This window comes from Narcine bancroftii, chromosome 7, assembly GCF_036971445.1.
Source record: "Narcine bancroftii isolate sNarBan1 chromosome 7, sNarBan1.hap1, whole genome shotgun sequence".
Classification (NCBI taxonomy): domain Eukaryota; kingdom Metazoa; phylum Chordata; class Chondrichthyes; order Torpediniformes; family Narcinidae; genus Narcine; species Narcine bancroftii.
In genome coordinates this window covers 164,004,888-164,023,075 of record NC_091475.1, presented here as the reverse complement: position 1 = coordinate 164,023,075, position 18,188 = coordinate 164,004,888, and the positions used below count along the sequence as shown (strand labels likewise).

Genomic DNA, 18,188 nt, shown 5'->3' with positions numbered 1-18,188 from the left:
ACTATTTATGTTTAAATAACCTAGATAGTGCAAATATCATTCTTCATCCTCAGTGTTACTTTTAACAGCAATGACTTTGATTACCAGGAAATGCCTTGTTTTCTGCAAATAAATCTCACAAGAACATTGAAAAGATCATTTCAAAATATTTTTAAGTGTTATACAATATTTAAAACAGTTGCACTGACCGGCAGAACGTATTCTAAGCCATTCCTTTTAGCCACGTCTCTGGCTATGTCCTCTCCCTCGTCAATCTCTATGGTGAAGTAGTTGAGAAGCTCTGCAATCTCCCTCCCTCTAGTGGTTACTAATGCACTTTGCAGGAAGCAAAGAGATAAAGATAGCTGGACTAGTGTTCCAAAGGCCATGAATCTAAATGTGAAAAGGAAAAGAGAATCAGGCAATAATTATCACATGTAAACATTTCCTGAATTGATGCTGGTGGCAAGAACATAATCAACAGTACATGCTATGCTGTAATACATTTTGAGTTTGGTTTGTGTTATTAACTTGTTTCAACTTGCCAATGGTATTATTATTTAATAAAGGTTGTATTATTTTAAAAAAAAACTAGAATTGTACACTTTAAGGCAATGGTTCTCAACCTTTTTTCTTTCCACTCACATTAACACTTTAAGTAGTCCCTATGCCTTAAGTGCTCTGTGATTAGTAAGGGATTGCTTAAGGTGCTGAGTGGGTTGAGAATCACTGCTCTAGACTCAATTGCTACTGAAATATTTTGCTTGAGAAAAATTGTCATTGGCCCATTTCCTTTGGAGTTATGAAACGGTGTAGATAATGAGTCAAGTAGGTACAATTAAAACAGTGGTTTTCAAACTTTTTCTATCCATCTTAAGCAATCCCTTACTAATCACAGAGTACCTATGGCATAGGGAATACTTAACGTGGTATGTGAGTGGAAAGAAAAAAGTTTGAGAACCACTGCTTCAAGGAAACAGCTTTGCTGTGTAAATTCCAGTTCAGTAATTTAAAGGGCTTGAAATCACAATGTAATGTGAGTCGTAAGTTGAAGTGACACGCTCACACTTCTACTTTGGACACAAGGATCGACTGCCACTTGTTGAACTTTAATGGGCCCTTTGTTGAGGGCAAGAATTGGAGATACTCATAACATTGTGATGTGCGACATCAAAGTTATGTGAGGGTATTCACTGCAAACACTGTGCGTGAACATAATAATCTTCACCATTTATTGTCAGAGTACCAGGCATTGACCCAAATGATTTGCTGTCTTTGGTTAAACCTTAGTTGAACACACAGAGTGGATTAAAAAAAAATCTTTTTAAATTCATGTACAGGACAGCGTTAATACTTGGAGACCACAGTGTGATATGGAGGCAATCAATGGGAAGCCTGCGATCTATGATAAGGTAATAGTGAAGATTGATCGGTGTCAACTTCAGGAGACCAATTAGCTCTCACCCTCAAATATCTCACTTTAAAATGGTTGGTTCCAGAATCTTATTTCCAATGGGATAGCTGGTAATCTTTCTCTTTTAACATTTTCCAATTACCCTTGTGCTTTTCTTCCACAATGCATAAAAGTGTATTTTGTTCCTCTCAATTTGGCCCCTGCAAGGATCTCAGTCGGCTGCTGCTCTCTTCGCTTCTCTTGTGGAAACTTTTGTGTACTGCACCAGACCTGTGCACCCGCAGATTTTCTTTTGTAACTCCTTGTGCTTTCCTTCCTCTATCCGAACCTAGATCTTTCCTTCAGCCTCTCATTCAAACTGATTCTCTTCTTTTCTCCCAATTCATTCAAGCTGATCCTCTTCTTTTCTCCCAATCTGTATCAAATGCTGTTCTTTCACTTCAGCCATTCACTCTCACCTCTACCTTCCCCTGCCAGTCTTCTATTTCAATGAATATTTCTCCTAACTCCATTTAATTTGAGCAGATCTTGTTATTGTTATCTACACCCTTCCCATCTCTACTATCCTTTCTCATTCCTGTTCTTTGTTATCCATTCTCATTTCCTTTTCACTGCATCCTTTTCTGTCACTTCTCAATTATCAGACCTCATAATTTTCAATATGTCAGCCCATCTGCTCAGCTCCTTTGTGATTAGCATGACCAATGGAAAGGATCAATGTTTTTTCCATGGTGTACATATTCACATGGACTTTAAAAAATGGGAGCAGGGCAAAGCTGTCAGGCCCTTCTCGTCTGCACTGCCAGTCAATATGATAATAGTTGATCTCTTCCAGAGTGAATGCCTCTTCTATGCCAATTCCTTGTAACACTCAATTCATCGATCCTTCAAGTATTTATCTATCTTCACATTAAATGTACCCATTGATCAGACTTCTATCATCCTAAAAGACAGAGAGTTCCATATATTCACTACCCTCAGACAGAAGAAATTTCTAAGCACATTTTCCAATTCTATTCCCATTTTTCCCTTTAATTTTCATTTGTGGAAATTTCTTCTGTGACTGTAAGCTTTTGATGAATGCTACTGAGGAGAAAAATATTGAGTCAGAAATTCCTGGTAAGAAAAGCTGATTAAACTAATTAATACTGCCATTATGAAGGGCTCCAATTTTGGAAATTGTATAGATTTACATAAAACCCAAATGCTTCTCTCTGTATATTTATTATTACAAAGTGAGATTGTTTCTTAAACGTAGTTTTGAAATTAGTTGCACAATTGGAGCTGAAAATCAACAGTCACTAAAGTGGCTCTTCTGGATACAAATCTTACAAAAGATTTTTGTTTCTCTGGGTGGCATGATTGGCATAATGGTTAGTGCAACACCATTACAGCACCAATGATCGGAATCGAGGTTTAAATCCCACGCTGTCCGTAGGAGTTTGCACCTTCTCCCCATATCTGCATGGTTTTCCCCAGAGTCTCTGGTTTCCTCTCATCCTTCAAAACATATCGGGGTGCAGGTTAACTGGGTATAAATTGGGTGGCAAGGACTCATGGGTTGAAATGGCCTGTTACTGTGCTGTTATGTCTCAGTATTTTTTAAAATCACTTAGACTCAGTGCTTACACAAGGCAAAACGAGTGTGCAAAGGAATTTTTGAGGAGCTGTTATCCATGATTTTTGATGGCCATGATACAAAGATGAGTCCAAAAAATATCCATTGGTTGTTATGGGAATTCTATTATTTTCCTGGAGGTATTTTATTAATTTTGATGTTCAATTTCCGTCAACTGGTGAATGACTTTGAAGCAAATTGCAAATATACAGAAGATCAGATGAATTATGTAAATTCCAATAAAACCATTCACCATGAATGTTCTACCCATATCATTCATTCAGTACACCAAAATCCTCATCACGCATCATCTCTGACATAAATCAAACAAAGATATATTTAAACATAAATTCAATGGAAAATTATTTGGTTTTACAATGCTAGCTGCTTAATCTAGAGTGAACTCCTGTTCATCAGTGCATTTCATACTTCTGCTGCACATCACAATACAGAAGGGCAGAAGGTACAGTGGGTGGAATGAGGGTGTATGTGACTTTCAAGTCTGTCCGACTACTCGTCATTGAATTCAACATTTTCCTCGAGCAGGTTATATTTTTTTGTTGAGTAAATAGGGCTGCCTACCTTCATTCAAAAGATAACTAAGGGTAAATGTTTTTACCTTTTTATTTCAATTGTACTTTTAAGCAAATTTATTACCACATGTTTTGGCATAGAAGTTGAGTTGTGAAACCCAAAAGAAACTCTCAAAAAAATAAGGGTTGACTTATATGCTTTTGAGACCTTAAATTCGGCTCAAAATCCAAACCACACTGAGCAGGCATACAAGTTGACTCATGAAAAAAAAAACAATTTTGCATACAAGTCAACCTATGGAAAGCAGATGCATGTTGACTCTTGTAAAACCAAAACAAAACCCGAATATGACAGATTTTCATTGAAAACAACACAATTAGCATCCTTCAAAATCACTATCATCGATTGAAAACAACAAAATATTTAGAGGCCTTCAAAAATCACTCTCTCTATCATCATCTGAAACAAAGATGGCAGCAAAAACATCCATACTCTCACTGTTTAAACAGTCATCACATAGGTCTATATCTGATGAAACGCTTTCAGCTTCATCCTCAGTGTCTCACAATAAATCATCTTCCACACCATCAATTGCACAAGAGATCCTGCACTTTTTAAACAATGTTATCAGTCTCTACTTTAACTTTGTCCCATGCCTTGAGCATGAAGTTACACAGCACATTAAGTGATGCCTCACACATTGCCCCACCTTTTGTAAACAACTTTTCTGCTCTCAACATCCATATATTCTATTCCTCATGCACAGGATCTTTGAATGACTTGTTCAAGCAGACACTGAGAGGTTGCAATACAGACATCAAACCACCAGGGATAACCACCATGTATTGTGCAGTGCTAATCTACTTTTAGTGTTCTCAGTTAAGTGGTTATGAAACATATCCCAGACCAGCAAACTTCATTCTTTGTGTAAACCACCTGCCCGCCTGTTCCACATATTGTCTATCCATAGTTTTACACCATTTTCATTCATCCACCCTTTTTCATGAAAACGTACAAAAATACCTGCAGGGAATTTTATTTTAGTTTTAATTTTGCATTTGAAGATTACCATGGGTCTTAACTTTCTCCCTTCGGCCATGCACGATAACACGGTAAACCTGGCCCTTTCGTGGCCTGTACTTCGGGTTTGCACAGTTTTAACAACTTTCCATTTCATTGTTCTATTGCTTATCCTGTCAAAATTCATGGGTGTTTTGTCCATGTTTTCAATATTTGCCAATGCAAACTGGTGTTTCTGCTGGTTACGTATAATAAACTGGTGAAAATTTACAACTTTACGATCAAGATCTGTGCGATTTTTGTTTTTTGTCATAATCCTAGATTTTTCCTGTTCATGAAATGATTGCACCAGCCTACTATAGCCTCAAAATCTTAACAGAGGTCTGGTGCAACTTTGCCCACTGCAGTGCAAATGTTTTTATTTTATTTTGGGTGATTATGTAGCAATCTTGTCTCTATTCATGCACCCATTCTGTAATGTGATTTTCCAACTCTGGCCAAAAAGTGATTCCTCCTCTCATCGAACATTGCCTTTTTGGTTTTTTTCTTAAAGTCTTCTTTCTTTCTCCAATCTCTTACCGACGTATATATATATCAAATTTTTCTGCAGCAGCGGAGTTGTTGGTTTTCTTGGCCAATTCTATCATTTTTACTTTAAAATTTGCTTCATATTTTCATCGCAAGTTGCATTGTGTCAATGGATCCTCCATGGTAGCAAGCACCTCCAGGCAATGCCCAGATCATCAATCCGCGCGATCTTTAGGAGTTAAAGTAAATGCTGGTCAATGACCCTTTGGAGGTCGACTCATACACCGGTCAATGAGCCAACTCAGGCATTCAGCAAATAGGGGTCAACTTATACGCCAGATATACCATAAAACCCTTAAAATGAAGCTGAAAAAGCAGGTTGACTTGTACATCAAAATATATTGTATCTTTTTCAACTGTTTTTTATCTGGTCCTGAAAGATATTTGGAAACAATGAACAGGTCTTCTGTAAACTTGATGAAATTTTACTCTTTTATCGTACTGGACGTGGCCCCTTTACCCTTGATGTATCTCACACAATTATCCTAAGTAGTTATCAATCCACTACTCAGCATCTACCTTTTAGAATGATTTCATTGGCCACTTCTAACAATATGAAGGTGTCTTCCTTGGTTTGGTTCTGGAATCTTAACTCCATTTATCTACGACATCCAATATTAATGTAGAATACAGGACCTTCAACCTATTATGTTGTGTCAACCTATGTAAACTATCTATTCAAGATCTCCATATAATTCTGGCTGAACAAGACAATTCCATACTCACAATACTGTAATGTTCAGAGAGAAGCTCTTCTACAACTGTTTTTCTAAATCAATTTAGTAAGACAACCTTGTGTTGCAATTTTGCACAATTTTATTCTATTGTAGTTAGGTCCAATGACCAGGAATCAGCAGTTTCAACTAATGATTTTCACTTTTTTGAGACTATAACTCCAACTGGATTAGGGATATGATTTCATGTTGTCCTCACCTCAACTCAGTCCGCCACAATAGTAGGGATCTCCCAGCGGCAACCCATTTCAATTTCCCACCCCCTTCCCATGCTGACTGTCTGTCCATGGTCTCATGCACCGTCAGACTGAGACCACCTGCAAAATGGAGGAACTACACCTCATATTCCATCTGGACACCCTCCAACTGGATGGCATTAATATAGATTTCTCTGGTTTCCATCTACCCCTCCCCCCCTTCTATCCCTATTTCTCCTTTCCACTAGTTCTGCCTATCTGTCTCTCCCTCTCTTTCCTTTTCCATCTATCTCCTTTTCCTCTAGATCTGCCTTTACAGAGCCACCCCCTCCCCCGATCGATTCTCACCTTTCCTCTCCTGTCCTCCTGTCTGTCTAATCATCACCCTTTGACTGTTAGTCTGTGCTTCTCCCCTGCCCTTTCTTTCCTTCTCTCTAACCTTTTAATTCAGAGGCTTGTTTGCTTTTTGCTCATATCTTGAAGAGCCAAAGCCTGAAATGTTGGTTATACAGAATATCTTTACCTCTTACAGATGCTGCAAGATCTGCAGAGTTTCTGCAAATGCTGCTGCAATTACAATGTCTGCAGACTTTTGCATTTTACTGCCAACCTTATGCTATCCAGCTGTTCATGATCTCCATATAATCTTAGCCAATAAATAAAACAACTCCTTACTCACAATACTGAAACATTCAGAATGAAGCTCTTATGTCTTCTAAGCCCATTTAATAAGATAATCCTGTGATGCAATTTACCACAAATTTCATTTTGTTATAGTTGAATCCAATGTCTTCACCTGGACATTTGTCTCATTCAGGTCAAACTTCTAAAGTTTCTTTGCTTTATAGTGATGGAGTTGTAGGCAAGGAACAGGTCCTTCAGCCCACCGAGTCTGCACTTTCAAAAACCCATTTTCATTCATCTTACACTAATTCCTTTATATTTTGTTTACATACCCGTCAACTCAACTGGACAGGTATATGGATGAGAAGAAGGTGGAGGGTTATGGTCATTGTGCAGGTAGGTGGGACTAGAGAGGAGTGTTTGGTTCGGTGCGGACTAGAAGGGCCTAATGGCCTGTTTCCGTGCTGTAATTGTTAAGTTATGTTATAACTCAGATGGAATCAAAACCATCAACTTAGATTTTCTGATTAATATATTTGTTGCAATTGTCAGTGACCATCCAGCTATCCGACATGTCTTTAGAGTGTGGGAGAAACCTAGAGGACCCAAAGAAATAAGGCACACTCAAGGGAAGCACAGAGAACCATCAGGTAACTGCTAATCACAGAGTCATACAGCAGGAAAACAGGTCCTTCGACCCATTGACTCCATGCCAAGCATCTGATGCACATCTAGACTAATTAGCTCTGCATTCCCATTAACTTCTCCATGTCCTACCATTAACTAGGGATAATGAGCAGTTGCCCTTAAGAAACTGATCAACAAGTTTGTGGGATATGCAAGGAAACCAGAGCACCCAGACGAAATCTGTGCGGTCACAAGGAGAATACACAATATCTTCAAGAGAGCAGCACAGATCATGTTTGAATCTGGTTGTTGCAGCTAGGAAGAAGTCTCTCTACTTGTTGAGGTGTTATGCCATCAATGGTAATGCCCTCGGGCATCTGTGCCTGGGAGTTGGAAATATGATAAACAAGCGTTTGACATCTGGTTGTAGCCGTGGATTCACCATCGAGTACAGGGGCAATCCGCTGTTAGCTGCCGAGCAGAGGGGCTGGGTACTCTTCTTATTTGGATTCTTCACTTCCAAATGAAGGCTGCTTAAAGTTAACTTCAACTAAGTTTTTAAATTTATTTTTTCTTTATTTGTTTCAACAAATTGACAGCAGCTACATGTGATTTACATAATGTTCTTATTTTAAAAATATTCAATTAACCATCTTAGACATTTGGAAAAAGGAGAACACCCTGACCACATGTCTGGCCACTGCTTGTGGTCAGTTGCACCTCACGGGAGGCTCACATATTTAGTGTGGCCACCTCTCCCAAAAAAGACGAGGACATCTGTACTTTCCAAGTCATTAATAAACTAATAATTGTAATCAATGCAGGAAATCCAGTTTCTTTTCCCCCCCACACAATGTGATCAGATACATCATATTAAGTGATTTTTTTTAATAGCAGAAATAATGGTTGAAGCATCAGAAAGAACATCCCTGCTTTTTCCAAATAATGCATATCTAAGTTGTTTTTTATTTACTTTAATTTAAATGTACATTTATGTTTCTAATTAATTAAGTGATTTGAATAGAATGGTAAAAATGTCTGGTGTCTTACTGAGATCACATGTGATTATGGTCTGATCTCCCTTCCTGAGGAAGATACATTTGCATTAGAGAACGTGAAAAAAGGATTCCAGATTGACTATACATTCTGTGTTTCTAAGGATGAATGATAATTTCATTGAAAGACAGAAAAATCTTAAAGGTGTTGAACTAGCAGTCAAAGTTTTAAAATAAGGGGCAAGCCATTTAAGATGGAGATGTGAAGAAGTTCCTTCACCCAGACAATAATAAATGTTTAGATTTGTCAACCCAAGAGAACAGTAGAGCCTTTGTTATATTCAAGATGGAGAGGGATAGATTTTGAGATGTTATTGGATGAAGGAATAAGAGATTCGTACAAGAAATGTAAGCAGTCGACTATCATAATATTGAGGGAAAATGCAGAACGAACCTCTTCTGTTTCTCGTTTTCGAGTATAACTCAAAATTTGTTTTCAGTTTTTTTTATTCCAATTTTCTCCTTCCTTCAGTAACAGATTTAATGGTATAAATATTTTTTGTAAGAATTGGCAAAAAGCTAGCATTGTTTGGTGTCATAGATATTATTAAGTGATTTTTTAAAAAATAGCAGAAATAATGGTTGAAGCATCAGAAATAAAGCAAATAAAAAAATAACTTAGATATGCATTAATCTAGGAATGATCCCAGTTCTAAATGTTTTCAGTTTTCCTCACTTTAAAATGGCATTCATCTTTTTTTTTGGATTGGTTGCAAACGTTTTCCACCTATCTTTAATCGAAGGTAATCTTTTTTTTAAACAATTGCGCACAGGTTCATTGGAGCTTTTATCACAGTGTTTGTGCGGCTGCCTGAAAAGACACCTAGCATTAAATGTTTTCTTCTTTGGCATATGTGATTATTGGTATACGATCTTGATTGCATATGCAATAATTTATAGATTGTCCATTGATGTTTAAAGGGTTTACAATTTCACTCTTCATGTATGAAACTAGATGTGTTCATTGTCATTCCTGTTGATTCTCCTAGCCTACATTCATTGGAGCAAATTAAATTTTTTAATTATTAAATTTAGACATACAACATGATAACAGGTCCTTTCGGTCTATGTGCCCATGCCACCTAAATACCCCAATTCATCTGAAAGCTCCAGACATTTTGAAGGGTGTGAAGAAACTTGAGCACGCAGAAAAAAAAACCCATGCAGACTCGGGAAAAATGTACAAACTCCTTACAGACAGTACCGGATTTGAACCTGGGTCACTGGTGCTCTAATAGCATTGCACTAAACACTATGCTAATTGTGTTGTCTCAAATCCAAGGGCAGCATGGAGTACAGTGGCACAGTGAGACACAAGTGGTTAGAACAACTACCTTACAAATCCTTGTTAGTCTGGAGTTTGCATGTTCTCTCTGCAAACACATGGGTTTCCTATGGGTGCTGAGATTTCTTCTGGTCTGCTGGTTGGCAGGTTACTGCTGTAAGTCACTCCTAATCTGAGTGTTGACAGGAGATTCAGGAGGTTGTGAAGTTGATGGGGATGGGGGTGGAAGAATGGGATTAGAGTGGATGAATATTTGATAGTTGGTGCAGATGCAGATGGCGAAAGGGCCTGATTCTCTGCTGCATGTCTCTAAGACTAGTTCGATGAAAACTTTGACTCCTGCCAACTCTGTAGTTAAAATCTACAACATAATCTACAACATAAGTTCCTCTCAATGTCATCCTGTTATCAGCAGTCAATCTTGTGTGTTTTGAGCAAAAATAATTGATGTTGCCCAGTAACTCTGGTTTGTCTTCATTAAGATTCCAATTTATTGTAACATATCTAACTTCTCTTTCATCTGGTACTTCATTGATGTACAACTGCACAAGTGTAGAGTGGGTGCAATAAGCATTTGGGTTGATCAAAACATGGAAATGATTATGTTTACAGCAGCACGGTTGGCGTAGCAGATAGAGCAACACTATTGCAGAGCCAGTGACCCGGGTTCGAATCTGCCACTGTCAGTATGGAGTTTGCTCATTCTCCCCAATGGTGGGTGGGTGAATTTATAGTGTTACGGGTAAAGACTGGCTCAGGAAAACATAGCTAAAAGTGAAAAGGAGAGGTATAGTATGGATTCTTAAATATCACAGCAGGAGATACTTTTGGGAAAACAAACAGGAATGTTGAAGGGATTGGCAGGTTAATTGAATGTAATTGGACATCATAGGTTTCAATTGTCAAAATTGGCTTCTCCCATGTTGTTAATACATTTTGCTTAATTTAAAATCTGTGTAATTTTCTTTGAACATTCCTGTATATACATATATATATATATATATATATATATATATATACACACATACGCACATTCTTATTAAGATATATATTCTTGACCATACTTGAGGAACCAGCTGCAGAGTCGATGAACTGATCTATGCATTAATATTCCAATTGCTGCTGACAGGGTAGATCCCATGAAGGCTTAATTTTCCACTGTTCTCACTAACTTCCTTTCTGTGACTTCTTACACTGGAGTCACTTTGATTCAGAACTTGTGTTTTGTCCTGCATGCTGTCAATATGTGCCCTTTATAGTGATGTTAAAACATTTTGAAATGACATAAGCACCATAGATGTCTTCCATTATGTCTTCAAAGGCAGCTCATACCAGGCACATCTGAAGTACCCATAGACACACCCACAAGATTCTGTTTTGGAATACTAGCTTTGCTGTTGCTCCGTGACTGCAAAGTGCAGTGATATTTGTACCTTACGTTGAACAAAATTCTTCAGCCACTTTCCTCAAGCTAGCTCCATGGACATGGCCATTTTTATCTCCGGATCCAGTGTGAGATTCTGTGTGTTTAATTATTTGGAATGAATTGACATCAATTAAAGAACAACCTTGCCGTGCAATGTTATTCAGTGCCAAATGAAGTCCTTGATTGCTACAGAATTTTTGTTGACAATCTCACTCTGACTTCTGTCACCCAATTCCAAATCCATATTATCAACATCTGATATTTTATGGCATGTAGAGAACTATTCATATATTTTTCTGAACATATTTTAATGGAAAAATATTTTTGGACTCTTGGTGCTTTGTTTTATCCTGGTTAATTCATACTATCAATTCCCACTGTATAATTTGCTTTAAAACAACATATTTATGCATTCTGCACATGAGCAGCTTAAAATCTTGATCAGATGTGTACAATAGGTATACACAGCAGGGAAGAGATGAATTTCTTGAGGAACATAAGGAGTGTAAAAAAAACTTAAGAAATAAATTAAAGGCTGAAAGGAGATATGAAGCTGCAAAGTAAAAATAAATCCAAAGGGTTTCCATAGGTACATTAAAAGTAAAAGAATAGTGAGGGATAAAATTGGGCCACTTGAAGATCAGGGGCATAGACTCCATGAGAAGTCAGAGGAGATGGGAGAAATTAAAACATTTTTTTCAGTATTCAGTAAGGAAAAGAATATTGAACCAGACGAAGTGAATAAATATGGTAGGGAGATCATAGATAATATAAGAATTAATGAAGAGGTAGCGTTGAATATATTAAAAAAGATCAAGGTGGATAAATCTCCAGGTCCTAATAAAATATTCCCTAGGACCCTGAAGGAAGTTAGTATACAAAGAATGGGAGCATTGACAGAAATATTTAAAATGTCACTGGCCATGGGGGAAGTGCTGAAGGACTGGAGGGTGGCTTCAGTTGTTCCACTGTTCAAAAAATGATCCAAAAGTAAACCTAGTAATTGTAGGCCTGTAAGTCTGATGTCGGTGGTGGGTAAATTAATGAAAGTGTTCTTAAAGATGGTATATACAACGATTTGGAAGGACAGGGATTGATTCGGAGTAGTCAGCATGGTGTTGAATGGGGAAGATCATGTTTAACAAATCTTGTAGAGTCTTTCGAGAAGGTTACTAAAAACGTTAATGAGGGGAAGGCAGTGGATGTTGTCCATTTGCACTTTAATAAGATTTTTACAAGGCTCCCCCTAAGAGGTTAGAAAGGAAGGTGGAAGCATTAGGTATTAATGATGAAATATTGAAATGGATTCAACAATGGTTGGATGGGAGATGCCAGAGAGTAGTGGTGGAAAATTGTTTGTTGAATTGGAGGCCAGTGACTAGTGGAGTGACTCAAGGATTGGTACTGGGTCCACTACTGTTTGTCATATATATTAACAACCTAGATGATAGGGTGGCAAATTGGATTAGTGAATTTGCAGATGATACAAAGGTTGGTGGTGCTGTGGATAGTGTGGAAGATTATCAAACCTTAAAGGGTGATATAGGACAGTTTAAGAGTGGGCTGGAAGATGGCAGATGAAGCTTAATACTAATAAATATGAGGTGCTTCATTTTGGTAGGACTAATCAAAACAGGTCATACACATTAAATGGTAGACAATTGAGCAGTGCAGTGGAACAAAGGGATTTAGGATTAATCGTACATAGTTCCCTGAAAGCTCTATCATATGTAGATAGGGTGGTGAAGAAAGCATTTGGTATGTTGGCTTTCATAAATCAGAGTATTGTTATGTTAAAGTTGAGTAACTTATTGGTGAGGACAAATTTGGAATACTGTGTGCAGTTTTGGCCGTCGAATTACAGGAAGGATATAAACAGAATAGAGAGAGTGCAGAGGAGGTTTATGAGAATGTTGCCAGGATTTGAGTTACATGGAAAGGTTGAGCAGTCTGGGACTTTATTCCCTGGAGCGTAGATGATTGAGGGGTATTTTAATAGAAGTCCTCAAAATTATAAGCAGGACAGATAGAGTCAATGTGGATAGGCTTTTTCCATTGAGAGCGGGGGAGATTCAAACAAGAGGGCAAGGATTGAGAGTAAAAGGGGAAACATAAGGGGGGGGGATTTCTTCATGCAGATGTAGATGGGAGCATGGAATGAACTTCTGGCAGAGGTAGTAGAAGCGAGATCAATGTTAATATTTAAGGAAAATTTGGATAGGTATATGGATGGGAGAGGTGTGGAGGGTTATGGGCTGAATGTAGGCCAGTAGGACTAGGTGGGAGAAATTGTCCAGCATGGACTTATAGGGCCAAAGTGGCCTGTTTCTGTGCTGTAAATTGATATATGGTTAGATGTAAGAAAGCTGAGAAGCCATTTTTGGCCACTTCATTGTCCTTCCTGCCAAATCTACAGTATGACCTTTGCAGAACAAGTTTTATTTGCTGGCTACTAACTTTGGTTCACTTTATTCATGACACCATCTTTTACAGTCATGGAGTCATGAAGTCACCCAGCACAGATCAGTCCCTTTGTCCTAATTAGTACATGCTGACCAAGTTTGCATTCTGGACAAGTCCCATTGCACTGCATTTGGCCATTTACCTCTAACCCTTCCTATCCACATAGCTGTCCAAATGTCTTTTGTAGTGATTTTTTAGTAATTGAATTAGAGTATTTCATTGAGACAGTCTACCCTTTCATTGCTGAAATTGGTTGAAGCTTTCTAATCTCAAGACAAATTCTAAGTCATTCTGCTTCATATCTGCCCAGCTCTGCATAAGACGTGAGCTGATTCTCTTGGAAAGGACTCGCCTTGGAGTCTCTCTAGGTCTGCTGCTTCCCTGAACATGCAGTTTGGCTGGGATTCTTTCCACTGCAACACCAGATAAATCAAGTCAACTTTATTTATTGTTCACATCATGCTCGCATGGAGGATGAGATAATGTTTATCCAGGAACATAGATCATATTTACATAGATGCAAGTTAGGAAAGCAGTTAATTCATTAAAATATTAAAGCACTAAGATGTATACATTGAAGTCCACAGTACATTACTCACATCTGTACTGGGAGTTCAGGAACCTGATGGCTTGAGGAAAAAAGCTGTTTCCCACTCTGGACATTAGGGCCCGAATACTATAGTACCTCCTTCCAGATAGCAGAAGGGAGATCAGTTTGCATAAGTGATGTGTCGAGTCTTTCACAATGTTTATTGCTTTCCACCTGCTTTGAGTGTATTAGATGTCCTTCATGGTAGGAAGAGATTCCCCAATGATCTTTCCCGCTGACTTTGCTATCCTCTACAGGGTCTTGTGGTCTAAGGTGGTACAGCTTCCAAACCAGGATGATCTCAATAGATCCTCTGTAGAATGTAGTGAGGTTGGAGGGTGGTGGGAAATGGACTTTCTTCAGCCTTCACAGAAAGTAGATGCGCTGCTGGGCTTTCTTGGCTGTGGAGCTGGTGTTAAGGGACCAGGTGAGATTCTCTGCCAGGTGCACTCCAAAGAACTTGATACTCTTGACAACCTCAACAGTAGAGCCATCAATGGTCAGGGGAGTGTGATCTCCCCGGGCCCTCCTGAAATCAACAACCATCTTTTTGGTTATTTTTAAACATTCAGATACAGGTTGTTTGCTCTGCACCAGTTCGTTAGTGTCTGTACTTCATCTCTGTATGCTGCCTCCTCGTTCTTATTGACAAGACCCACCACTGTCGTGTCATCAGCGAGCTTGATGTGATTCGAACTGTGTTTGGCTGCACAATCATGGGTCAGCAGAGTGAACAGCAGTGGAACGAGCACGCAGACGGAAGGGGGTGGGGGATAGGGGGCATGCTCAGTATGATAGTCTTGGAGGTGCCTGTGGTCTCCCCATCAGGAAGGCAAGAATCCAATTGTAGAGGGAAGTGTTTAGACCCAGCAGACTCAACTTCCTTATCAGGTATTGAGGTGTGTTGAATTCCAAGCTGAAGTCAATAAAAACAGCATTTGAACATACAAGCCTTTATTTTCCAGGTGGGTGAGGGCTAGATGTAGGGCGGTGGCAAATAGCATCGTCTGTGGAGCGGTTGGATCTATATGCAAACTGCAGGGGGTCCAGTAAGGGAGGCAGCAGGTGTTTGATGTGCCCCATGTCGAGCCCCTTGAAGCACTTCATGGATGTGAGTGTGTCAAGGCGGTAATCATTGAGGCAGGACACAGATGACCTCTTTGGCACAGGGACAATGGTGACGGCTTTGAAGCATGTAGGGACCACAATGCTACTCAGGGAGATGTTAAAGATGTTGGTGAGCTGCACAACCCCTGAGTGCTCTGCCGGGTCAGTACTCATACCTGCTTATTCATTGAATGTTGACTTAGTTAATTTTTTTTTCTTAGCAACTTGTCTTGGTTCAAGAGTTGAGTCAATATTTCTCTGGAAACAGAGGCAGTAAATTCACCACAATTGATTTTAAAGTAAATGAAATTTCACAAATAATTATATTATTTGAGGATCAATGACAATTTCTCAATCCAAGGGAACATTTTTGAAATTAATTATGTTTTAGATAAATAAATGTCCATGCCCATCTTTTCTTAGTGTCTTTCTCAGTGTCCTGGGCCAGAAACCGTCAGGCCAGATTCCCATATGTACAAAACAATATTTATTTGTATTAATTAAATACTTGTCCTACATATGTATTGCTTGCCTGTATGTGAGTGATATCTGGTTGTGTGTCTGCATGTTTTGCACTGAGGACTGGAGAGCTCTGTTTCATCAGGTTGTACAGTATTTGTGTAATCATATGACAATAAATTTGACTTGAGGTATTGATGATATATTTATCTTTAATCTGATTGGTTTATTTCCACTTATTTTGGAAGAAAATATTCCCTTTATTTTTATATCGGGAATTTTAGTCTGATTCTTTATAATGAACGCTGATATTGAACTTGCAATGTGAGGACTAAAAAAAAATGTAGATGCTATAAATCTGAAATAAAAGAAGAAAATGCTAGTAACAGTCAGTAGGTCAGAGAGCATCTATAGAAAAAGAAACGGAGTGAATATATCAAGTCTGAAACCCTTTGTCAAAAGCAGAAATGAAACATTAACTATTCTCCATCCACATTATTCATGGAATGGGTCTATAATTTTTTGTCATTCCCATTGCAATTATTATTTCTGCCTGAATGGTCAATAATTAATTTAGATACCTTCTTTCATTGAATATAGTTTTCCTAGAATTATTTGATGTTTGAAAAGTTCAGTCTTAAAAGGAGGTTGATAAACATCAGAGATAATCTGGTTGGGCCCGGCCAGATCTAATGGAGTGGGGATGGAATTTAGGTATAGGGTGTAGTGAATCTGTAAATGTCACAGATGTTTTCCAACTCACATGAAGTCCTGGGTTTCCAATTTTGTGTTATACTTCACTAAAATTGGATTGTGAGGCAAACACAGTGATTTGCAATTCAAGTTCTTGGCTATTTGGTTATGCTCTTTCTATTTGTTCTGAGGTTTCACCACTGGAATTTAAGTTCGACTTCCAAGTTTCAACATCAACATTTTCGAAGAAAAAAATGAAATGGTTAAAATTAGTTCTTTTTTTTGTGTTCAACTGCCTTTTAATTAGCGGTAATAAGACTAAATTACAGACAAAATAAAATAAAATGTTTTATTTTCTGTGGCGTTGACCGAATTATGTGCATTACTGCTCTCTTCAGCTGTATCAAGCTTACTGATGTGTTTGTTAAATGTTCTCTATTGCTGAAGTCTGTTTCCCACTCTATTGGGTATAAGCTGAGACCTCCCACAACTCTTGTCATGAGGAACTTTCACTTACAAGGAAAATTTTGCAGTGTTATTGCAAGATAGCTCATCCCCAGAATGGAAACAAACTGCTGCTGGTAAATGTTTATTGATTTGACAAAAACATGAAAGTGAACGATTATCATCTCCAAGTGTTTTCGTCACTAAATTTGTAAGTAATTTTCCAGAATAATTTGATTAGGGAGGATAAGAAAATTTACCTGATCTGACACCAGGTCCTAGAAAACTGGTATGGACGAGGAAAGCTGGATAATTTGCAATAAAACCCTATCAGAGCCAGAGGGCCTATCCAGTAGTGGTTAATTTTGATCAAGTGGAATACACCTGACTACCAGGCAGGACACCACATTTGTATTTGCTGAACGCACCCAATGATGTCGTTTGATTCAAATAAATTTTATTTCAGTCGATGCGATCAGGTCTTTTGAAACCTCATACATGATAGATCAGGTCTTCTGAACCAGGACATAGTCAAGAACCTGGAAAATAATTGGTTGCACATTGCTTTGATGTGGCGCTCTGGCCTTGGTGTTGGACATGGAGCAGAGGAGAGATGGTTCTTTCAGACAAGCCAGCAGTCCCTCAAGCCAGATAATTAGAAGCCGATGAAAACTGAGCAGGGTGGCACACACAATACCAGGAGTCAAGGCTGCAAGGCGCTGAATAACATGTGAAGCTAAGGACAATTAACACCCATGTGATCAATTAATGCACTGACATCAAACATCTTTGGAACAGGGAGGAAACCCGGAGGACCTGTCATTTGACATCTACCACCAAAAACCTTATGGTGGTAACTATACCATGAGCCTCAAACAATGATCCTGACACCAAACATTGTTAGTCAGTGACTAAAACAAAATACCTTTCAAACAGAACACATAAATAACATTCATATGTTCCGCCAGACCCTTGAAAAAGTAGCACTATTGCAAGCCACACACCCACAACTAATAGCTTATTCAGACAGCCAGCTACTCAGCGTGTGTAAGCTACCACATGGACAGATTGCATGACTCTCACTGACACACTGCCCACTCTCTTGCAATCCGAGATGGCACACAACCAGATAAAGCAACAACTAACCAGCTGGGGTCTGGCCCAGCTGCATAAACTCACCACCAAGGAGAAAACAAAGCTCTCCATCATTGGGCTCTCACACTTCCCTTTCCCTACATTCCTCAAAGCCATTTATGTGCTCCATCTGTTGCTCTCCTTTAAGGAAAATAGGATGTTTTAAGTTACAACTTATACCTGTTTTTTTGAAGCATT

At 38.5% G+C, this 18,188-nt stretch overlaps 1 protein-coding gene across 9 annotated transcripts in view; it reads right to left on the bottom strand.

Annotated features, from left to right (window-relative positions):
- LOC138739315 (PC3-like endoprotease variant B) overlaps positions 1 to 18,188 on the bottom strand; it is an 827,554-nt gene that overhangs the window by 737,300 nt on the left and 72,066 nt on the right. For all 9 annotated transcript variants that reach the window (XM_069891108.1, XM_069891107.1, XM_069891109.1 and 6 more), the window contains exon 2: positions 189 to 372. In XM_069891108.1, coding sequence (XP_069747209.1) covers positions 189 to 368 — 180 coding nt within the window. In that variant the 5' untranslated portion in view covers positions 369 to 372. The remainder of the gene's footprint in view (positions 1 to 188; positions 373 to 18,188) is intronic.